Source organism: Molossus molossus, unplaced genomic scaffold, assembly GCF_014108415.1.
Source record: "Molossus molossus isolate mMolMol1 unplaced genomic scaffold, mMolMol1.p scaffold_m16_p_18, whole genome shotgun sequence".
Lineage (NCBI taxonomy): Eukaryota > Metazoa > Chordata > Mammalia > Chiroptera > Molossidae > Molossus > Molossus molossus.
In genome coordinates this window covers 48,519,010-48,544,294 of record NW_023425353.1, presented here as the reverse complement: position 1 = coordinate 48,544,294, position 25,285 = coordinate 48,519,010, and the positions used below count along the sequence as shown (strand labels likewise).

Here is a 25,285-nt window from a genome sequence, read left to right as displayed (position 1 = left end):
TTTGCTTAGCACCTTTTCTTTGTGAAGAAGGCCTTTGGACAACCCTGTCAAGTAAATATTAATTTGCAACATGTTTTAGCTGATGCTTTCATAAATGAAGATAGTCTTTATAGTACGTATAGTTTCTCAGATAATAGGATGCAACATGTTTTAAGCAATCAACCAACCAAAGATTTGCAGTGGGAAAATACAAAATTATTTTTATTTTCTTGTTCCAGGCATTTTAAAGAGAAGTTTTAGTGCTTCAGGAGGAGAAGCGCAATCCCAAACGAGGTATGCATACATTGAGCTCCTGGAAATCTGTGTAGACTCAGTGGAGTTGAGCTATTGGTGGCTAAATTGAAACTTGATAGCTAGACATTGCCCTGAGCATGCGGCAGTAGAGGCTATGAGGGCCCCCCCTCCCAGGACTGATGTAGTTTACCTAGCAGCTTCCTGGGAAGAGACTCAGCTCGGACCTAGGTTGTAGTCTAGCTTTGTGATCTTTAGCCAATCGGTTAGTTCCTCTGAGCTCAAGGACAGACCAGGGAGGTAGGGCAGTTGTGCTTCATGAGATCTTATGAGTTCTGGCTCGCTCGCTCATGTTCTCTCTCTCTCTCTCTCTATTATATACATATGTACTATATATACACATATATATTACTATTATTGTTGTTATTTTTCTACATCTCCAGGGTATAGCTTTGTATCCTCATGGTAAATGTGGATCCCCTCACATCCGCCTGTGGCCCACAGAAAGTGGAAGGGGGAAGTGGAGAGACGCCCTTCCTTTTAAGGACATGACCCAGATGTGCTCATCCCTTCTGCTCACATGCCATTGGCCAGAATTTTGTCATATGACCACATCCAGCTGCAAGGGAGGATGGATATGTTTGGGGAATTCTATTTTAAAAGGAAGAAGTTTGGGGAATTCTATTTTAAACGGAAGAAGAAATTGTTATTTTGGGATAGTTAGAAGTTTTCTGCAACAGTTGTTTTCTGGGCTAAGGACAAAACAAAACTATTCAATTTGGCCCTGGCGACCCACCTTCCTGAGAGCGGCTTCCATGGCACTGGGTGGGGCTGGTGTGAGCAGAAGTTTGATTGTTGTGGTTTTATTTTATTTTATTTTTATTTATTTATTTATTTATTTATTTTTTGCATTTATCTTCAGATAGAGCAGGAGGGAGAGAGAGAGGAAGAGAGAGAGAAACATCGATGTGAGAGAGACACATCGAGTGGTTGCCACCCAAACCAGGGCTGGGGACAAACTGCAACCGAGGTACGTGCCCTTAGCGGGAACCGAACCCAGGTCTCTCTGGTCCACAGGCCGACGCTCTAACCGCTGAGCCAAACCGGCCAGGGCATGATTGTTGTGGTTTTAGAAGTGACAGAGGCAAGGATGCCGAGCAACCGAAGAAAGTGAGGGGTGGGCTGGGACCGTTAGCTGGTGGGGCATGTTGATGGAACAGGGCCTTCCGGAATCTCTGACTGCAGGCCGATTGGGACCGAGGAGAAGCAGCCCCTGAACGGAGAGACTGAGGATGGAAGAGAATTGATGATGAATAGTCACCGAGTAGCTCGGAGCCAGAGAGTGGGCCTGGGAAAGATGAAGTGACAGCCCTTTCTCTGTGTCTGAAGAAATGGAGGCAAAGATGAAGTTAAGCTTGAAAGCAGAGAACAAGGATAGCAAGGAACAGTATACTGGGTGGTATTTGTTTATTAGATGATGTTGGCGGTCATTGCTAAGAGGATGGTCTAGATTCAAGGAGTGTCATCAACCAGGAAGAAGCAATACAGAGATGGGCAAAGAACTGAGCAGAATCAGGCAGAAGGACGACCAGACAGCTAGCTCGGAGGCTAGGCCCAGCCAGCAGGCTTCGGGGCTGTGGGCGGCCGTGGCAGGCTTCGGGGCTGTGGGCGGCCGTGGCAGGCTTCGGGGCTGTGGGCGGCCGTGGCAGGCTTCGGGGCTGTGGGCGGCCGTGGCAGGCTTCGGGGCTGTGGACGGCCGTGGCAGGCTTCGGAGCTGTAAGCGGCCCCTGCAGGCTTCGGGGCTGTGGACGGCCGTGGCAGGGAGAGGCTGTGTGCCTGCAGCAGGAGGCGGAGGCTGGGCGGGCCTCACCGGTCAGGCTCTCTGGATGCACACGGAAGAGCCTGGCTCTGGCTGGCATATGCGGCAGGGTGTTTCATTGGAAGGCTCTGGGGCCCTGGCCAGGTAACTCGGTTGGTTAGAGCGTCTTCCTGAAACACCAAGGTTATGGGTCAATCCCTGGTCGGGGCACATACAGGAATCAACTAATGAATGCACAAATAAGTGGAACAACAAATTGATGTTTCTCTCTCCCATCCCTGCCCTCTATAAAATCAATAATTATTTTTTAAAGAAGGCTTTGAAGGGCACTTACAATTAGGAATCCAGAGACTCAAGCTTAGGAATGGGTAGGAAAATAATTAAATTTAAAAAGCCCCAGCTTGGAGCCCAGTCAGCCCCTACGTCTGTGGAGGAAGCACCAGCAGACCTGTAAGGCACTGATGCTGGGTCCGCCGAGCTCCCAGCTGGTCTGTTCTGTCTTCGTGTACCGTTCCTAGGATTCAGTGTCCTGCGTGACAGCCAGCTTGGCCTGGCTTGGATCAGAGCCCTGTTTACTGCTGTGGGGAGAGCTGATCTCCCTAACTGACAGCCCTTCAAGTCTGCCAGGGGGCCATGCTGCAGGGAGCAGGTGTGGGTGCTGGGCAGCTCAGAGGGAACCACTATCTACTTCTGGGTTTGAGGGTGCTGGAAAGAGGATAATGGAAATGAATTTCAGAATAAAGGACCTGCCTAGAAAAATCCCGAGGGATTCAGTTAGGCAGCAAAGGAAGGTTTGTGTAGAAAATAATTTTTTGTTCATTTAAAGATACAACATCACTGACAACTTTATCTTTTCCACGTGAGGGTCAGGAAGGGTTAGGGTGGAGGCTTTGAATTTCCTAACTCTTTTCCACTGTTGCCAACAAAAACCCAAGAAAAACCTATCAGAGTGCATAATCGACCGGAAGGTCATTAAGGAAAACCTACAAGACTTCACCGTGTTCTTCATGGGCCCAAGTGCGGGGAGCCGGGGCCAGAGGGACAGAGAGAGAGCAGAGGAATGAGAAACAGTCCCCAACCCTAAGGAGAAAGGGAGTGTGGGGACTTGGAGCCTGAGTTCGAAGATCCTCGAGGGGTCACAGGGCTTGCAGACCCCTCCCACCCCCCATCTCTGACTTCTCATCCCTGACCCACCATCTCTGCTGCCACTTGTCATAGACAAGGACACCACACACAGGAGCCTGGAACTGAGGGGTGTTGTGCTCCCTGGGCCCAGCGAAGGAGGCGACGGGTGGGAGACGAGAGCCTGCTGTGGAGGGGGGTCTAAGGGCACATGGAGCATGAGAGCTTCTCTGCCTCAGCTACACCATGGGCTCGGTAGACGTTTGGAGCTGGCCTGGAAACCCGTCCCTGCCTGGAACAGTATTTGCAAAGAAATAGGTTCCACACACGTGCTCTCCTCCAAATAATTAACAAGTGCACTTTGGAGTCTGCTCCCTGGTAAGGTTTGTGATTATTTATATTTTTAGAAACATCATGAAAAGGCTGTTTCTCTATTATTAATACTTAATTCAATGATATAAAGTTGCTTAAATGTATAGAGAGGTGCAAAATAAACCTTTCAATACAAAAATGAATTATGACATATGGGTATACTCCCCAGTGAAGAGAATTTCATATAAAAATGGACATTTTCAATCAGATAAATTTAGGAATCTTAGCATTGCCAAATAATGCCAGTCCTTTTTTCTAAAAGGATTCACACAAAACTGTCTTCTTTGCATGAATTCAGTTGAAGTACAACCCTTTGAAAACAAAAGAAACATGTACTATATATTTTAGAACTTAAAATTGTTTTTAAAAGCTAGCCATTAATTAATTTAAAAATGTAGGAAAAAAACATAAAAGCTAGCCATTATCTAAACATTCTCTAGCAAACCGAGTAAACTAGAACCATCAGAAGGGGCGTTCAATCTGAAGCGCACTGACATGAGCATCACAGAGCAGTCTTTACCTGGGGTCAAGGACCAAGGCCACAGCTGGAAATGGAAGACAGCTCAAATGTTAAGGCTGACGAGTCAGAAGGTGCCTACAGAGGTGAGCAGGCCCTGAGCTAAAATAATCTCTGCAGAGCTGTGCCGTGGGGGGTGCCTTGGGACATGCCATCAGAGAGCACAGGTTGACTTAAGCGCTTTTCTCTCAAGGAACTCACAGTAGATGACAGTGTTTGTGAAAATCATCTTTTGATGTGTGCATCTCTGCAATCATTAGGAGTAAGAGGGAAAATGGAATTCACTCTTCATGGTCAAACTCTCACAGAATATCTATTTTCTAATAGTCATATAAATAGATATCCTTATTGTGAATGTTTGTTTGATGTTTTGTGCAAATCGATAAGAGTTAGCCAACAGCTGGGTTAATGGCTGTGTCAGGAAAAAGCAATGAAAAATTCAATAATTAGGGCTTTATTTGAAATTTCCAACTTTAATCATTTTCAATGATCTAAGTAATTTAAAATCTGCCTTTATTACTCCTTCCTAGGAAAGAACTGAGAATGGGATGGACTTTTATCAGTTTCTAGCTGGGTTTTATATTCTCACTCAGTGTATATAGTTCTAATCCAGCAAGTCATGACATTTTATTTCAGTTTACAAATAAATTATTCTGTGTAGTGGAATTTGATAACGCACACAGGGGCTTCAACCTCTTTTATCATCATGTACACCCCGGTCCTACTAAGCTTTGGGCACTGTATTATGACCTTCTTAAGAACATCAATTAGTATTTATTACTGTGTGTTGGTACGTAACAGACTATGCCTGGTCTCATTGCATTGCCCAGGGCACAGTGTACTGTACAGAGGTGCCAGTCCACAAATACCTGCTAATTAATAGTTGAATGATTTTTATCTTAGCAGAAATTCTATAGTTTTCACTGTAATGGGACTGAAATCTCCCCTGTTGGCCTGAACCTACAGCCTTTGCCATAGTCACAGCCTAAGGCCCCACTCCCCTTTTTCTTTAAGATTCTGTTACTCAGGCAACAAGATTTCTCCATGCTTGCTTGCGTCCTGTTGCTAAGGCAACGGGATATGGTTGGCAGGCTGGTTTAAGACATCAGATGTTTGCAGTATCAGAGATGCCTGTGGTTCACAACTTTGGTAAATCAGCGTATGTATAATGTATTCAGGGGTGTGCACACGACCCTAGTCTTTGTATGGAAGGTGACTGTGGACGTTTGTAACCATCCAGTGTCATACATGTGGCCAGAGAGGCCCTTTTGTAATCTCAGGAACTATGGATCTTGCCCCCTTTTAGCAGGAGTCTTGCTCATTTTCCCTTGCAGGTATCCTCTGCCCCAACCCTCTTTCATAATTCATGTCTAGTCTTCCTTAAATTGAATAAATACTGCTTGATCACTGCTTGACAGAATCAACCTGTCCTATTTGCCAATGCCACAATCAAGCAATCTTGATTTATCACTAGTAAGACCATGTTGTTTCTTTTCTTTGAGTCTGAACTTTCCTGGCTCATTGCTCATTTGTTTTTCGCTGGTATTGGAGTAGGAGTGGAGAGCTGGAGAGAAGTGTACTGACTCCATTAACACTGTAGATGAAAAGCTCTCATTGAACAGAACTCAACCCTACATACTGTTACTTATTTACACAGAACATGTTTATGAATTTTGCCACCTAAAAGAGACTTTTAAGGAGGAAAAGACTGCTCAGCCCAGATGATGTGGTTGCCTTAGCCACAGAAAGCAATATCTTTTTAAAAATATTTGTATTGATTTTTAGAGAAAGAGGGAGAGGGAGAGTGAAACATTGATTGATTGCCTCCTGCACGCTCCCTCCCACAATCTGGGCATGTGCCCTGACCAGGAAACGAACCTGCAACCTTTCGTTGCACCGGATCACACCCAACCAACTGAGCCACACCAGTCAGGGTCAGAAAGCATTCTCTCAACATGGTGAAGTTACATATTTCTTCTTTTAATCAACATCAAACAGTAGTGACTACTTTTCACAATTAAATTCTGTGATGCAGTTACAATGCATGTGAAAACATTTCCTTGATGTATTTAAAAATATTTCAGTGATATATTTAACAGAATTTTACATGATATAACATCCTAGAATTCCATTTCCTTCATGGCCAGGACTACTGTGACAAAATAATTATTCTAATACTTTACCTAGCACTTGAATTCATTCAGTGAGAAGTTGATTTAAAATATTATAAAGCTAATACAATCTCCACCTTATTGTGGTTTGAGGTGAAAGTGGCAAGCTAACACTCACGTTTAGTGCTTTCATTTCCGTTTTGACTTACGAATTCGGGATGCAGTCTGAACCCCAGATCTGAAGGGAGTTGGAAGTGATGGCCTTCCAGAATCCCGTGGGAACTTCCATTCCTCTGAACTTCTGTTTCATCAGCCTAAAGTAGTATTGATCAGTGCTCACTTCAAAACTTGTAGAGGGCACAAGCTTCCTTGTGTTAAGCCTTTTCACCATAAAACACTCCTGGAATACTTTCTCTGTGTTGAGCCATTGCTGTCTTTTCCACAGCCTGCTCTATCGGAACCTGTCCTCTGCAGCCACGATGTTCTATTGGACATAAACATTCAATCTGGTTCAATCAAAGGCAGACTTCCCTCAGGCTCTGCCTAATTGCAGTCTTTTGTCCATCTGTGGACTCGACAACTGAGTTCCACGCCGCCCCTTCTGGTTACAATGAGTCTTTTTATCTTTACATTTCAGATGACTATGTTTACTTGTCATCGTGATATAATTTCCAGAAAAATTAACAATTTTTCTTCTATACCCGTATAATCTCGTAAGTTCCAAGACTGCAGGGACTGTTTTCTTTTCACCAGCCCATCTCCAGGCCACTTTATAAGTATTTGTGGAAGGAAGGAATGGATGCGTGTGGTGGTGATGTTAAAAGATCCCCCGACGTTTGTTAAAGAGGAAGGTAGAATTACATGAAGGAGCGACAGAGCTGGCAGCAGCCCAGCAGTGTCAGGTCGTCAGGTCGTCTGTTGCACACAACACCTTAGAATGGGTCAGAGTGTCTGAAACTGGATTCCTCAGGACAACTGAAATCGTCCTCTAGTTAACCCGCAGTGGTTACCAGCTCTCAGGAGCTCCTGTAAATTTAGGGCTAAAAACGTCCACAGGTTACATCTCATCCAGCTGTTAAGATAGTGGGCCCTATGAGGTGTTGTGCAGACAGGTGGCATGACTGTTCACCTCAGTCGTGATGTTTATGACGACATTGACCAGCACCTTCCAAGGAAGGGTCTGGAATGCACTGGTGAACGCAGAGGCCGCTGGCCACGTGTACTCTTGAGCAATTGAAATGTAGCTAGTATGACGGAAGCACCGAATTTTAAATTTTATTTTAATGTTAATTTAAATATAAAACTGACCATAACATATCTCATGCATTTCAATATTTTGTACATGTTAAAATGATAATATTTTGGATATAGTTGATTAAATAAAATATATCTTTTAAGATTAAATTTACTCTTTTACTTCTACTATTTAAAAATGTAAACCAGAACATTTAAACTTATGTTTGTGGTTTGCATTGTTTCTGTTGACAGTGCGGAACTTGTCTGGAAGGCTGAGGGACAGGCTGCGCGTGCACTGGCTGGGGACCGCGCGTGGGACAGGGTCCGAGGGGCAGGACACAGGCCCTGCTCCTCAGCTCAGCCCGAGGCGTCCTGCCCACACGCGGGCACTGCTGAGGTGGTGCCCGCTGTGAGTTTTCTGAGGGCAGAGGCCATCCCTTCTGTTTCTTTACACATCACATCCCCTGTCCCAGGGCCGGGGAGAGTATGGTAACTGTGCAAGGCTCTGGAAGCGTGGTCTGGGGATGGGACAGGAAACATAATGGGGTCAAGAGGAACTGGTTTGCTAGGGGGTTAGGAGGAATGGAAAAGGAGAGGGAAGAAACTCACAGCTGGATGCAAAGATTTTGGTATTATCCTAGTACTTGAGTTAGGTGGTAGGTGATGAGTGCCCATCTTGTCATTCCGCACAGCTTAGGTGGGTGTCGCATGTGTGTATCATGATTTCTAGGATTAAAATGAATGGGGTAGGGTAAGAGAGTTACCAGTCGTGTTCATTTGAATCCTTGTATTCATTCATTACTACTCAGCAAATGACTCTCCTGTGCCTCATATGTGGTCAGTGTTGTATATATTTCTGTTGGATTGCATTAAATTGAAGTGTGGTTCTTATAACTTGCCAGGGCACAGATTTTTTCACTTTTATTTTATTCCAAAAACACTATTAATAAATTAGCTCTAAATTTTCATGGAAAAAAGAAGGTTGAAGGTTATTTATGGCTGTTCTTAGTGGCATCTTAGGCGACTTCCACTGGGTTGAAGGCATCGAGACTAACTTACAAAATGGTCAGGAAATCTAGAATTTTAGGACAGTGGAAACAAGAGATGTTAACAATACTGGAAGCTTTAGGAAAAACATAATCCTTTAAAATGCAAAAATTATCTTATTTCATAAGAAGAGTTATAATTTCTTTTTTAAAGACAGCAGGAACAAAGCATAGAAAAAATAATATATCTAAAAATTTAAACATTATTTATTTTTCATACAAAATCAGGATGTTGATTTTAGTGTAACAAGAAAATCTCTCAAGGCACTAAGAGATTGAGGCTCTTAATCACTCTTAGAGCTTATAAACACCTCTCATGGGACGAGGTTCTTCCATTGGTCAGTGGGTATCAGTCCTGCTCTGGGTTCAGATTTGTTTGTTTTCTTCTTTATTATACTCTTGAGAGTGTCTTAAGGGAAAAAAACAAACATTTATCTTTATAACCTGTACTATAGCAAAGTATGGACTTGCAGTAAATGTTGGTCAAGTCCAAGTTGAGCAAGTTCTTCTAATGGCCCTAATTCTGTTTTCAGGGACTTCACTAGTGGAGTGGGATCAAGACCAAGACCAGGTAAGTCGGTGTTGGCATCGATGAAACCACGCATGCCTCCCCGAAATTCAGCGTAACTTATGTTACCGTTTTATATCCTCCCCCTTTTATTTCTTCAGCCTTGCTGCCTCTTCACCTGCTTCTGAAAGTGCCACCCCCATGCTCGGGGTGCACGTTGAGGAGGTAGAGGCCGAGTTAGTGACAGGGTGGCAGTCCCACGGTCTCCTGGCTGAGATTCCCCGCAGTCTCAAAGACCGTGGTCCTGCTTGCCAGATTCATTTGAGGTCAAGCGTGCAGTGGGTGAACACAGAATTATAGTTGGGCCTGAAATGTTTGAATGATGCTTGGGAGGTCATTTTAATATAAACAGCCAGAGAATTCTGTTTGGTCTACCATTATTTGGCATTTAAGAGTATCATCATGCTTTCTGTGCTCACTTATTTGATTTAAATATAGGTTGTTTTTCTAAAATTTGCATTTCTGCTTTGGTTGGGAAGTTAACCAGTTGAACTATTGGTGCTTAACGTGCATACCTACTAAGCAAAAAGCAGGAGCTATGTTTAACACTCCCATTTCCTTAGGCTTTAAATGTATGTGATACAGGAGACTAAAGCATATTTTTTCTATCTCCTTTACTCTGACACAGGTAGTTCTTTTTAATTCTTTCTGTTTTTATTTGATTAAAACAATATTATATCACATTTCTTTAATATTTAATATTATGGATTCTTAAAATGTAAATGTTTATAATAATGTTTTTTTTTGGGGGGGAATGATATGTTAATTAGTTTCTGATTTCTATTCAAAAGTACCAGTGTACAATAGTAATGGTACAATTGTTAGCTAAACCTGGGCAGTCTAGGAAAAAATTTAGTGATTGTGCTTTTGACATGTGTAGGAGTGGGTGACTCTTGAGTGTAAAGTTATATTTTGCTACTTGGGTTAATTTGGAATTATTGCTTAATGCTATTTTCACGTTAACTTCCTTAATTCACATTTTGTATAGAGTTAACACATGTAGTGAATAAATTTACTGTGAATTAATTTACTGTAATATTAGCCCATCTCTCCATATTTATTAAAGTTGCTTTGAAATGTTACTGAGAGTTTGGGGCTATTTACACTGTCCACATAGATGCAGAAAAGGATGGTTTTGTTATTAAGATGTCCAAAGCTATCATGTTGACCATGCTCATTGCCTACTATTTTGGCATAAGGTAAGTTCACAGCATAATCATGAAACTAAAACAATCACTGTTGATTATTTTATAACAGCAAGAGCAGAACACACACACACATATGTACACGATTCACATTTCTGTCGTGATTCATCGTAGGAATTCCTTTTCCTAAAGAGCACGTTGAATTAGCCCAGTTTAAGATTTGACTTGATATCAGTGAAATTGATCATATCTTTGGACTTCTATACAAACTAGTCACATTACAGCACAGCTTACGTGTAATATATTTCTCAGACCTACAGTTTGTTATACTGTTCAGTTTTTTAAAATTCACTCATTCGTGTATATATATATATATATATATATATATATATATATATATTTAATTTGAAACAGAATATAGTATAGCATTTGTAAGTGTTGTCAGTGAATGCTTAAGTTTACCCATAAAGGAGATAATATTATAGAACACAGCAATGCATATGACATTTTGGGTGACTACCTATGGCAGTAGGTTTTTATTTTTGAGTAAGAAATCTCTTAATTTTTTTTCCATCTTAAGACAACTGATACCAGCCCCATCCATATAGATCTCTTTATCTGCAAGCCATGCCCCTTTCTAGTGATCCCCTCTGCATCTCTAGCCTGATAGGAGTAAAAAGGCTACTGCTCTGGTCATTTGTGAGTTGTACTTTAGGTGTTTGTTACTCACAGTAGGTAAAGCACTGGAATGTATGCATGATTTATTTAAAAAAATAAGCAGATCATATTAGTATTTTTACTTATTTAAAATTTGACTTAGCTTTCTTGGGTAAAAAGGAATATACAGGAAATTATGTATAACCAACATTTGCAGCTCTGTATTATTATCTAAATGTTCTGGAAAAAATTGTCAGAAAGGGGAGATTTATGTCCATCTGGGTGTGCCCCCAGGACTATATCTTGTGAGGTACTCCTAACTGTGGACATCATATTGTGATGACATAGCAGTGTAAGAACTCCTGTAGAACAAATTACCATGGGACCATTTCAGCTTAACACAATTAAAAGTCCTCTGCCTCTGTCTTTCAATACTAACTAGATTGTGTACATATTTTATAGACATTCTTTAGGCTAAATAATAGACTATAGTTCTTTGCTAATAGAAATAAAAATTTAGGAATTCCTATATTACATGGATGACAATATTAACAATAATTAATAAGGAGTCAATGAATGAATAAACATTTTAAATATGTTAATTTTTTTAGCTCTACTTCTCTAACTTTAGTCAGTTATAGATTTTCATTGCAAAAAGTTGGCCATTCCTGAGTACCATCTGTATTACTATTTTCTTAATATATGTTTCTTTAATTTTTTTGAAAAAAACATTATTTTTATTTTTCAGTTATAGTTTACATTCAATATTATTTTGTATTAGTTTTAGATATATAGCATAGTGGTTAGATAATCATATACTTTATACTGTATCCCCCCAATATTTCTAGTACCCACCTAGCACCATACATAATTATTAAGATATTTTTTTTTATCCTCACCTGAGGACATTTTTCTTTTTTTTGCATTTATCTTCAGATAGAGTGGGAGGGAGAGCGGGGAGAAGAGAGAGAAAGAGAAATGTCAATGTGAGAGAGACACATCGACCGGTTGCCACCCACACAACCCCAACCAGGGCCGGGGACAAACTGCAACCGAGGTACATGCCCTCAGCGGGAACTGAACCCGGGACTCTCCGGTCCACGGGCCGATGCTCCAGCTGCTGTGCCAAACCGTCCAGGGCTAGTTATTACAATATTATTGTCTATATTCCCTATATGTTTCTTTAATTTGATTCACTTTCTCAACTTAAATTTATTGGAAGGGGAGTTTATGTTATTGCTATAAATGGGAAGCCAGTACGGTATAACTTGCCATAAGTAGATAGTAACTGTAAAAATAAATGGGAATCTAAGCAAGTCAGCATTATTAAATTTTATATAGATATTGCTATCTGCTTATCATGAGATCTTTTTTTTTTTAATCCTCACCTGAGGATATTTTTTCATTTATCTTCAGATAGAGTGGGAGGGAAGGGGGAGTGAGAGAGAGAAACATCAATGTGAGAGAGACACATCGATTGGTTGCCTGCTGCATGACCCGGACCAGGGCAGGGACTGAATCGTAACCAAGGTACATGCTCTTGACTGGAATCAAACCTGCGACTCTTTGGTCCGTGGGCTGATGCTCTAACCACTGAGCAAAACCGGCCAGGGCCATGAGATCTTTTTTTTTTTTTTTTTTTTTTAATCCTCACCTGAGGACACTTTTCCATTTTTTGCACAGACAGAGTGGGAGGGAGAGAGAGGAAGGAAGAGAGAGAGAGAAACATCGACGTGAAGGGACACATTGAGTGGCTGCCACCCGCACGACCAACCAGGGCCGGGGACAAACTGCAACCGAAGTACGTGCCCTTAGCGGGAACCGAACCCGGGTCTCTCGGGACCGCAGGCCGATGCTCTAACCGCTGAGCCAAACTGGCCAGGGCCCATGAGATCTTTTTTAATGAAAGAATATTAGCTGATACTTGAGAAATGGTGACAACATCCTTGCTCCAAACTCAAAATTAACCTGGTATAGTCAGTAGGGAAAAAAAAAAAAAAAAAGAAATTTGGAAAAGAAATACCTTTCATACCGGGTTTACTTACTGTGTAAGACTGTGCTGCATACAAATGCCCCATGCCTCAGAAAACTGTTTTTAAAAATAATTGATTGGTTCTGTGGTCTGCAGAGGCAAATGCATTAATCAAGCATCTGGATGTTTTGAACACAAAGGTCTCAGGCCTGTTGTTCATAAAAAGAAAGAGCCTTTTCCCGTTGGGATAGGGGAAACGGTGCCCTGTATTTGTGAAAATCAAATCATACCGAACAGTTTGAGAAATGTATGCTTTGCCAGTGCTTAGGGTATATTTCCATGTTATGGACGCTATCAGAGTGGGTCCAATGTACATTTTTTGGGAACGTCAGTCAAGCTCAAAGGTAAAGTGAAGATGGAGTGTCAGCTAAGAGGAAGGCCTCATTTCCCTGGCTTGACACTGATATTTCTCTCTCCCTCGCCCGGCGTTTCGTTTTCAGTGGTGTCAGCAGGTGCTGAACTGATGTATGGAAATTCTTATGCTCTGCATTTTGACTAGGTCACTTTATGGTATCTGGGCTCTTAATTTTGTTTTCTTACTAACTGGCAGAGAATCTGTTTTTATACTTGTCTTTTGCTCATAAAGGTCTGGTCAAAAGAAAGGAGTCAGTGTCCCTTCCATATATTCCAGAGAGCACAGCTAATGTTCTCTTGTCTTTATTAGGAGCAACCTTCAGCAGCTCGCGTTCGAATCAGTTATTCACAGAAAGTACTTACTACTGAATTTCACAATTGCCCAAGTGACTTTGAGTACATGCGTTTTCTCATTTTACTGCATAGCAATTCTTTTCACATAAAAACTGTGCTCACCAGATTTTAATCAAAACTTATAGTACTAGCCTGTACCATGCAATTTGGCATAAAATTATATACTTTATGTGTTTTTGTTGGGATTTGGTTATATTAACTCTATCTTCCAAACAGTTTATAAGCACCTTTGGTAAGGTTTACATCTATCTTAGTATTTCCTCTGCGATGGGGCCCTTGGAACTACTTGCAGAGTGACTGATGCAGGGCGACCGTGTACAGCGCCTAGTCTGCCTGCTACTGAGAACGACTGCATAAGTCATCCTGTGATTCTGTGAGACTTCAGCCTGGGAAGGGGTGGGCGACAACACACTTCCTTTCCCAATGACAACTTGCTTCCTAATTCTTCCTGCCAAGGGAGGCACTGAGGGAGTGTGGACCAGGTCCCAGGAGGCTGCTGCCGGATATGTCGATTTTTTTTTTTTTCATATTTTTTGTAGGATAGTGTCGTTCCAAAGAGTTACTCAGACTCACAAAAGTTATTGATGGTTCCAATCCAGGACCAAGTGCCAACTGCAAATCAGCTGTTCATTGAGCTAACACCCGGGTTTCTGCCCGGGGGAAAGGCCAAGTGGAAGGAGGGGAAAGCTACACCGAGCTCTGATCGGAATAAAGGGAGGTCAGTGTGGTGTGGGAGGTGAGGGTAGCGCTCTGTTCAAAATAATTGAGTCAATAGAAAAGCAAGGCTCTCAAATTCCAAATTGCCATTATTAATTATTTTAATGACATTTAAAAAATAGTTCTAGAGTATATTCAACTGTCCTTTGAGTTGGCATCATACAGTAATTTGAGTACTGAGGATGGTGACAGGTCAGTCAGTACTAATGAGAAAGTGACGAGAGTCCTCTTTCTTCTGGCTGGGCCACCAGCCTGCCCTCGAGTGCAGCTGAGACCTCACCTGCGTGTCACCGACCTGCCTCACTGTGGACTCCCCAGATTCTTTGGTACGTTTTAGATAGTGAGCTAGTTAAAAAGTTTTATTTATGTAACTATTTTTTAAAACCATATTGGAGTGCAAAAGCACAGTTCTTAAAGTTATTCTTTAGCAAGTGTTCTGGTTTTATTTAATCCATTAACGATGGAACCAGATGGAGGATAAAAGAGCTGGTTCCAAGATCATTTGAAGAACCGGGATTTATATAGTTAGTCAAGAAAGAAAAGCTGAAGTAACATTGCTAAATTAAGCATAAGGCTGGTGAAATTTCTACAGGGCAACAAAACCATATGTTTTTGTGATTAACTTCTCGATCGGCTTCTGAAGTCACACCAGCATGTCAGTGTCTGCAGGGTCCCGCTGACACTGCAGGCTGTCAGCTGCTCACACCTGTCTGGGTGTGGATTGCTGGCGAAAGGTACTGGGACCTTATCCAGAAGTACGAGATTAGGACCCAGTGGGGTCACTAGGAAGTGCTCTAGCATGATGCCCGAGAATTAAGCTACGATCATTCTGCCTAGTTTTTCCATGATTGGGATACATTTCTCGTGTTCAGGTAATTGAATGGGGGTGGGGCATCCTTTCTTTCTGTTCCTTCCAGTTTGATAGGTTAGCCTTTGCATTCGTAGTGGTGAACGTGGTGTGGTTTTCACAGCACGATATTTTGTTCCTGAAAATCTGGGCTTCATCGATAGAGTTGACTTTCAGAGAAAAAATAGTTCCCTTTAGGAGGAATAAATGAGTCAGCATGACTTGGTTAGTCACTGGAGCACTGAATATAAAATAACTACGTGGAGAAAAATCAGGTTGTATGGACTAGACCAAATGCATATGCTATTTTAGGCCATAAATTTAGGAGCAAAAATTTAACTGTCTCTACCATCCCAGCACTGAACTTAATTTTTGTAGTCCCCTTCCAGATATCAGAAAGCATAATCAATTAGCCTAAACACAAATGTCAGGGTGGTGTTGATTTCTTTATCGTATCAGGCTTAAAGTCAGGCACTTTGAGGCTTGCCCTCTGTCTCCGCTTTCCTGGGCGATAGTTTTGTTCCAAGGGTGTAACTGGCATCATGGTGCTGGGGCTTTGAGACCGCCTGTGCTGGGGTCCGATCTGGTTGTCGAGTGTGGTGCCCTCCCACACCAGCGTCCAGGGAAGTGACACAGCCCACGTGACTTCCGGTCCAGCCCATGTTTCCGCCGGCGTGTGCTCCAGAATCAAGGGGACCTCTACAGGGCAAGCTCTCTCGCCCTGTCAGCTCCCTTCTCGGGGGGCTGGGAAGGTTATTCTGACATTTCTGGGCCTGGAGACTTGAGATCTCAGCAGAGCCTCTCTGTCTCTGACACCCCAGGAAGCTCTCTCTGCTGCCCCATCGGCCCGTGCTGCTGCCCCGTGGTACGGGTAAGCTCTGCATGACGAGGGCCCCAGGGTTCCTCGTGGGAACCAAGCACCCAGTCACACCGCTCCCGAACCCCCAAATTCAAAGACAGTTCCATCATCTGACTCTTTCATCCTTTCTGCTCCTACCCCAGCCTTTGTCCAAGGTGAGCTGGAATTTGAGTCTCTTCTGAGATTTCTTTTCTTCTCCTTTTTTCTTTATCCTCCCTCCTCAGAGAATCTTTATGTTATCCAGAAGGGGTGGGAAGATGAGTTCATTCCGCAGTTATTCTTTTGAATCTCTCTGCCTTCTGCGTAGACAGACTACGTTTTTTAAGCCCACGGATGCACTTGCTCTATTCCTTGGTTCCTCTTTGCCACCCCACCTGGGGAAATCTAGTCCCCCCTGCTTGCTCAGCAAGGGGAGTTCATGAGGTCAAAGCAAGTATAGAAATGACACAACGGTAGAGGCTCTGCACAGCATCTTGCCAGGTGCATTGTGTGGTCATTTCTAGGAACTTTGACTAAAACTCTTGAGTTTATATTTTCATTTCGAAGAAATAACTGAAGAGATAGCAAGTTTGGAATTGGGGAAACCCTTCCTAGTCTACACACACACACACACACACACACACACACACACACAGATTGAGGTTAGCCAGAACAGGAGGAGACACATTGTGTGGAGTTGACTGAGTCAGAATTCAGGAGGAAAGTGCTTCAAAGCAGCCTTGTTCTCTGGCCCTTAAATGGCTCATCTCTGAAGTTCAAATGGAAGGTGGGTGGAAGGAGCCTGATCAGTCAGGGTGGAAGACCGGGCCCTGGTGCGGCTGCTGCCATCCTGTGCAGATTCTGCCAGGTGTGGCTGTAGGGGGACTGGGACCCCCTGTCAGTTTCTGCCTGACTGCAGAGCTCCCCGTTGGTCTGTGTTGGGAAGGACTCCACGCCCAAGCACCCAGGCGTCTTTCCCACTTCCCTGTCCCTTTCCACGATGTCGTCCTCCCAGTGCCCGAGTCCACGCTTCGGCAGCTCCTTCGCTGCTGCGCACAGGCCTCCCCGTGTGCTACCCCAGCCGGGCCTTCTGCCTTCAGCTCTAGGCCTCTTCCCCTGAAGTCACCTTTCCTGAAACACAGCCTTCCTGATGGCTCCTCGCCGTCATGGGGTCCCCGGCCCCCTCATCAGCTGTACCCAGACCATCAGCTGGACACCAGCTGTTCTCCAGATGTGCCCCCACTGAGCTGACTCCTGTCCTTTGCTGTAGCTGTTGCTTCTACTCAGACGCCGTCACTCAAGTGTACCTTCCCTTACACCAAATTCATGTCTGTGCCTATGGAAGGCCTGCTCACTCTTCATGGTCCTGACGAGTGAAGCCTTTTATCAACTCTCTACCTTCCATCCAGGGTTCTCTGGGTGAACACCCATGACCCTCTTGTGAGTGTAGCATCTTTTGTTCAGCTTCTCGCACCGTCCACACTGCTGGGCACAGGAGTTGATTGCTGAGCATTTGTAGATTTGAACTACAATTCAGTTACTTCGTTTCATTTTGCTTAAAAGTAGAGAAAAGAAGTGAGAGTGAATCTGCTCACCATACTTAAATTTTAAAGTTTGTATTGTCTTTTAGCAGAGAAGGTGGTCCAACAGAGAGAAGCCCAGGTGTGTTTCAGCCCCATTCATAAAGGGAAAATGTTTTTCCCTTATTTAGGGAGCTCCTGCCTGAAACCTTCTCTTCTCCAGTTGTTCAGAAATCTCTGACTCCTAGAAGAGAGAATTCAGAAAAATAGTCGGTTGATAGTATATCTTGGTCAACGGAGGGACTACAGTGTAATCCATCTTTTGTTCAGTTTGTATTAATTAGCAGCTTGCACTGTGAACTACAGTCTTAATAGATTGAATACTTAGTGTGGATCAGCTCTCGAAGTCCAGGGATGGGCATCAACTAACTTGGCGTTGTAATGTGCGTGACCCGATACAGCAGGATACAGTGTGCTGCACGGACTGCCAGCGCCCAGTGTCCCCAGTTTGTGACACGTATAAGATTTCCAAAACGATTTAATCTGTCAAATGTTCAAAGGTAGAGACAGAACATCATGTTGAAAGTAGCAGCCCTTGTAGGAAGAGAGATAGTATTCCAGGCCTAGGAAGAGGAGTAGATTTTCTTCTCTATTCGAGGTAACCAGAGGACTTGTCCATGATTTGACAGCCTCCCAGTGATGAGTCAGGTCAGTGTGGGGGGCCTCGTGTGTCGGGCCCACCGGGCTTAATACCCCAGCACCCACTTGCTCTCTGATCTTGGTTGGGCAATTTCCTTAATCTCAGTCTCTTTATCAGTAAAATGGGTATGAAAACAATTGCCCTTCAGAATGGGTGCAAGGATTGGATGAGACTAAATGTGTAAAACCCTTCCCAGTGTCCAAGACTCTGCTGGAACAGCGCTGGGGGTCCCCTGGTCCTCCTCTCTGCCTCCCCGGGGGAACGGCTGCTCAGCACCATGCTCACCACGGAGTCAGCGGGAAATTATAATTATTTTTGATACTTCCAAGTAAACTGCCTCCTATAGGGAATTTTGCAGTTTTCCTCTAAGGTTTAAAACACTAATTAAATCCACTTAAAACTATGAAAGGGGAATACAAAGTATTCTAATTTTACGCTTTGATTTCAGTTACATTTTAGTAAGATCAAATACTGCCTATCTTCTGTATTAGGAACAACATAGATATGAATTGTGGGCATACTGTGACTGACACTGAAGTAGGATCCTCTTCTGTGATGTCTTTTTATAGGTAAATTCTTTTAATAAAATTATTCTTAGGCCTTGGCCAGTTTGGCTCAGCGTTTAGAGCATCGGCCCACAGACCGAATTGTCATGGGTTCAGTTCCGGTCAAGGGCACGTGCCTCAGTTGTGGTTTGTCACCGGCCCTGGTTGGGGTCGTGCAGGAGGCAACCAGTCGATGTGTCTCTCTCACATCGATGTTTTTTTTTTTTTCTCTCTCTCTCCCTCCCACTCTATTTGAAGATAAATGGAAAAAATATCCTCAGGTGGGGATTAAAAAATATATATTCTTAGGACAAAATTGGCAATGTAAATATGTGTTGCATTTCCTTGTGTGTGTGTGAATAGTTAGGATGCACAGTGTTCTCGGAGTGCTAATCTGAAAGATTTATTGAGAGAGAGTGCTTTAAAATTCAGAATCACATGGCTAACATTTGCCATGAATTTAGTAGTTATTACTATTTAAATAAGAATGAAAAGTTTTAAAGGTATCTATTTGGATTTTTATCCCTTTTTGTTTTCCTAAAATTATTAAGGGCCAAATAAATATGCATGTTGGGGGTGAAGGAATATAACGAATATGAAGAGTTGATCATGTAGAAAAGGAGGAATAATAGTTGTCATACCCAGAATTAGCTGAAGTTCAGAAAATCAAGAAGTTTTGCAAATGTTATAGCTAGACACCCCCTCGTTATTCTCAGTCTCAAATTTCCCTTTTCTCTCCAGTCCTAACTCATGTGATTACTCACATTTCAGTCAATTTTCCAGAGCACACCAGGCGTGCTGACTGGTCATCTATATGCTGTGATATAGCAGTAGCAGGTGCCTGACAGACTGCTCTGGTGGTACCTGAGACTAAACGTTGTCTTAGTCTAGGTGATGGGGTGGGAAGTAGCCTCTAAACTGAAAAGAAGTAACAGATTACATTAAAATGCTTTTAATATATAAAATGCAACAAAAGGATTAGTATTCAGACGATGTAAAGAGCACTTACAAACCAGTAAGAAAAAAATCTGGTCCCTGGCCAGTTTGGCTAAGTGGTTAGAGTGTCAGCCTGAGGTCCAGAGAGACCCGGGTTCGGTTTGTGCTAAGGGCATGTACCTCAGTTGCAGTTTGTCCCCGGTCCTGGTTAGGTTGTGCGGGTGGCAACCACTCGATGTGTCCCTTTCACGTAGATGTTTCTCTCTCTCTCTCTCTTCCTCCCACTCTATCTGAACAAAAAATGGAAAAATGTCCTCGGGTGAGGATAAAAACAAGACAAACAAACGAAAAAACAAAAAATCTGGGACACAAACAGGAAATTCACCAAAGAAGTGCAATAACCTTATCTGCCTTCAGATACACACACACACACACACACACACACACACACACACACACACAATCAGATTGGTAGAGTTGAGAAGTTTGGTAATATATAGTGTTGATCATGGTGTAGAAAAATGGATTCTCTTCTGGCCAGAATGCAAAATGATTCAGCCAATTTCAAATGTATTTGTTAAAATAAGAAATGTGTACTGTGAGGGCCCAGCTAGTATTTAGTTTCTCCTTATCTACCCTAAAAGACCTCTTGTACTTATGCACAGTGAGACACGCACATGCCCACTCACTGCAGCATCGTTTAGAATAATGAGACGTGGAAAGCAAACCAAGTGCCCATCAAGACCGAAACAGCTAAGTAAACTCGTGCATATAGCACAGGTAGAGCTACTCAAAGGTGGTTACGGAGAATGGGCCAGAACTCTGTGTTGGCAGAAAAGCATCTCTATGTCAGGCCAACTGAGAAACAAATTGTAAAAGTCTTATGATGTGTCACCATGTATTTAAAAAGAAAGAAAGAAGGCATAAGGTAATGCTACAGATTTTTTCTAATAGCAGTTTTCAAACTCTTTTGGAGAGGATCCTCGATAAGAAACACATTTTATGTCTCGAATGAGTGGACGCCTGCTGCATGCAGTGCACTCTGAATTTTTCTCTCCTGTTCCTCTTCATTGCATCCCATTTTTCAAAATGCTGGTTATGACCCATTAAACTGATTTCAGGACTCAACCACAGTTTGAAAAATACTGTTGTGAAGGTAAAACTTATGTATGTAAATGGATAGAAAAGTGATGGGAAGGCCACACAGCAAGCTGATATCAGAGGCTACTTCTGGGGAGGAGGCCAATGGGGGTTCCAGCCTCTTCTCTAATGCCCAGGGTTTTATTGTGTTTGCTTGTTTTACAAGGGCCATGTGTACATTAAACATTTTCAGATTCATTTTTTTAGAGAGTAAGCAATCAAACTATTTTCCAAAGTCAAGAATTTATTGGAATTGAGGGAGAATGGTCAAAGGGTCTTAAGAAAAACAATTTTAAGTTACTTTGCATAACTGAGTAATTCAGAAGACAGGCCTTCTAGCTAACTATCTCTGTTTTTGTATCTAGGGCCACAGATGAGCACATTCTTGTGGCAAGGTAGAGTCAAACCCATGTGACGTCCCACTCAAAATGACATTACAAATCTAAGAACGCTCTGCCAGGCTGTGAGATTTTTAACTCATTCCCTATAACGGTTAAGTCCACATGTTAAAAACATAAAGTGGTCAACACAAAAATAATAAAAAAACTAAGCCATTTAGTTTCTGAAAATGCAAAGTTAATGTTCTTGTCGCAACATCAAATTGGCCACCGTATTACTTGGTCTCTCGTGTTTGATATGGGTCTAGACAAACAGTTACAGCTTAGGAATCATTTCTGCAAGAAATCACCGCTGTGGGAAATATGACATGTGCACACTCAGCCATCTGCAGGCTATGGTCCCAGCTCCCTGCTTTCTGTCTGAGAGCGATCTTAATATTTTTCTGATTTACCTTCACATTTTCACCCTAGGAGTATTTTATTAAACCTCATCTTAATGGTCAAGTAATTGATGCTTAAAAGGAGTTAGATACAGTGCCTAAAGAAGGTAGATCCTTTACATTTTAAACATTTAAACAAAGGATTAAATGCAGATGAACTAGAACTGGATTATTTTTTGTGTGAATTTCTTAATTAATTCAATAAAGATACCCATACAAGAATAATATTTGACACCAACCTAGCCTAAATCTGAGAGAGTGGTGTGGCTCTATGATGAGAATTTGAGATAAATTACAAATGTGTACTATTGAGACCTGGATGGAAATCCAGGTGAAAATTATAATTTGTAATAATCAAGGGTTTGCAAATTACTTAATTTGAAGTAAATTTTGTTACTTAGAATTTTTTGTTTTGGGATACTTTTTTCCTCTGTGAGATTGTCTATTCATTGTTTGCATTCAGTAGTTTTCATAAAATTCGTTTTAAATGTTCAATGAATTTAAAATTTAAAAGTATGACAGTCTCTTAACTGCACATATCTAAAACCCAGCTTTTCAATACCACCACTGACTCCTGGTGGCAGCCTCCTGTAATTGCAGGCAAAAATTCCAAGTGATAACTGGTTTTTCAATGTTATAAGATGTAACATCATTATATTACTTAGAAATCTGAGAAGTAAAAAGAAGGAATTGTGCACCTCGTATTATAAAATGTTTAAGTGTTACAGGGTCTTTACATATTGTCTCATTGGTAGAATGAGGGTCTTTGCATACTTTTGTTTTACAATTTTACCCCATTTTCTACTAATAATTACCTTTAAGAGAGAAAACCAGGGTCTCTACTAACTGAAAAATGTATCATCCACAGCATCTGCAGGGATTGCGGTGTCTCAGAGGAAAGTACGTCAGATCAGTGATCCTATCCAGCAGATCTTAATCCAGCTGCACAAAATCATCTACATCACACAGGTCAGTGTTTTAGCCTTTTATTTCCTTTTCATCTTTTTTTAAAATCCTCACCCGAGGACATTTTTTTCCATTTTTTGTTCAGATAGAGTGGGAGGGAGAGAGAAAGAGAGAAACATCGACGTGAAAGGGACACATCGAGTGGCTGCCACCTGCACAACCAACCAGGGACAGGGACAAACTGCAACTGAGGTACATGCCATTAGCAGGAACCAAACCTGGGTCTCTCTGGACCGCAGGCCGACGCTCTAACCACTGAGCCAAACCGGCCAGGGCTCCTTTTCATCTTAAATATGCATCTGCTGCTAATATTGCTTAAGAACTTTGTGGAACTTTCAGTTAGAGTCAATACTTGTTCTTATCCTGCCCAACCACAAATATTTGGGGACACGATGGCTTAGCAACAGAGCTAGGGAGATAGCAGGGTGAAAAAAGCCAATGTGTCAGATTTTCTCTGTGACCTCAACCCTGCTCTTTCGCTTAGTGCCCAACCCAATCCAAACCTCCATATGGAGGGGCCTTCTGTGTGGGGATGCAGGTGGGGACAGAGATAAGCTTTAGAAAGAGCTTTACTACAGGAAGGAAAGAGAAAAGTAGTGCCCCCCCACCCGCCCCAACCCTGAGGATGCTGGCTTAAACCCAGGACCTCTCAGAGACATGAAAACAAACAGCACAGAAAATCCAGGATTGGTAAAGCTTCCTATTTCTAAACCCCAGGGACTTTTCAGCACCTGGGAAGCAAACACCATTTACAAATGGCTATTAATTATTTACAGAAATTTGTCTGGATTGTTCATTTACTAAAGGTATGCACTGTTAATATGAAAAGAAAATTTTGTAGATACAGAAGTATAGATATTTAGACAAGAAAGGAACAAGAAGGATTGCATGTCTTATGTAGTTGATTCATTCATTCATTCATCCATTTATTTGACATATAATTAACAGGTGCCTACTGTGTGCCAACCACTGTTTGGGGCACTTGAGACCTATCAGTGAGCAAAACACATAAACATGCCCTCACCCAAAAACTCCGAGGACCAATGTGGGGATTCTATCAGTTGCCAATTGATTTCAAGTATGCATTCAGGTAATAGAGAGAAATGCCCCAGGTCAGTGGACCATCTGGGCCCATGGTAAGTCCGCTTGGGCTAATATATTTGCTCCTTCCCACAATAAAGCAAACAAAACAAACAGAAAACCATTTTGTTTGGCATACCACATGGCGATAGAAAAACTGTAGGAATAGGGTCAGTTTACAGCCAGTGTCCACTAGTCCCTGAAAGTCTGTGCATTTCCTCCCCCAGTGAACAGTCACTGGGAATGGCCTCGGGTCTCTCTAGGGGAGGTTTGGGGGTGCGTTTACAGTGTGGCCCCTAGAGCAGCATTTTAGGACCCTTCTCAAGGGGCCCCAGCAACAGTAGCTCAGCTCATATTTTTGTCGACTAGACCTAGAGTTTCTTTTCTGTTGTAGAGATGAAAGAATACAATTGAGCCCTGGCCAGTTTGGCTCAGCGGTTAGAGCGTCGGCCTGCGGTCCGGAGAGACCCGGGTTCGGTTCCCGCTGGGGGCGCGTACTTCGGTTGCAGTTTGTCCCCGGCCCTGGTTGGTCGTGCGGGTGGCAGCCACTCGATGTGTCCCTTCACGTCGATGTTTCTCTCTCTCTCTCCCTTCCTCTCTCTCCCTCCCACTCTATCTGTACAAAAAAATGGAAAAATGTCCTCGGATGAGGATAAAAAAAAAAAAAAAAAGAATACAATTGACCCTGGGACCCTTGAGCAATGCAGGAGTTAAGGGTACTTCCCCTCCCCCAGTAGAAAATTTACATAAAACTTTTGACCCTCCTCCCCCCAAAAAACTATAGTCCCTTGGTATTCATGGGAGATTGGTTTCTAGATGCCTGGCAGACACCAAAATCCTTAGGTGCTCAAGTCCCTTATATACAGCGGCATAGAACATAGTACAGAGGGCCCTCTGCATTGGTGGGTCCCAGCCGGGGTGGGAAGTACCCACACCGCAGCCCTTGTAGTCTTCACGCTGCCTCACGTTCAAGTCAGGTGGGCGTCCAGGGCACTCGCTGCGGGTGGCTCTTGATCAAGGTGATAACCTGGTTAGTTGTGATGCCACCGCACTCCAGGCATCCTGTGTCCTGTCGGCAAGCAGCACTGGGCTTGGTTCCGAGGGCACCATCAGTCCACTTCTCAACCCCATCTGTGTGGGTCCTTCTGCGACGTTCACGGAACCAAATCTGTATCAGGGAGGGTTCAGTCAAGAGAGAGCAACCACACAGTACTTTCGACAGGGAAGGTTTAAGAGGAAGACTGTTCAAGAATTGTTGACTATAACAGCTTTACCAGTGCTGAGGCAGAGCACCCAAGAAGGGGACAAAATAGAAGGGGACAGCCCTCCCTGGGCTGAGGTCCAGACCTCATGGGAAGGTCAGAAAGTCCACGGAAGTGCTGTTCTAGACAGACTTGCAGGCAGCGTCCCTCTGGGGGATTGGGGTGAGCCACTGAGGGTGAGGTGTCTTACCACGGAGCTTGCTGGAAATCGGCACATGTGTGTGACACCATGGGAAGTGCCCTCTGTAGCACCGGGAGGCTGCCCATGGGTAGGTGCTGCTCCATTGGCCTCTCTGGGAAGCTGCCTGCAGGACTGAATCGGCCTTGGGGGGCACCGCTAGGGGTCCCCATTGCTCTGACTTCTTCCTGCTGAAGGCCTAGGGCAGGGCAGG

General features: G+C 43.0%; 1 protein-coding gene across 1 annotated transcript in view; it reads left to right on the top strand.

The window, feature by feature from the left end:
- Positions 1-25,285, top strand: part of NEK10 (NIMA related kinase 10) — a 160,069-nt gene that overhangs the window by 111,631 nt on the left and 23,153 nt on the right. The window contains exons 29-32 of the mRNA XM_036266708.1: positions 219-273; positions 8,988-9,025; positions 21,173-21,202; positions 22,454-22,554. Coding sequence (XP_036122601.1) covers positions 219-273; positions 8,988-9,025; positions 21,173-21,202; positions 22,454-22,554 — 224 coding nt within the window. The remainder of the gene's footprint in view (positions 1-218; positions 274-8,987; positions 9,026-21,172; positions 21,203-22,453; positions 22,555-25,285) is intronic.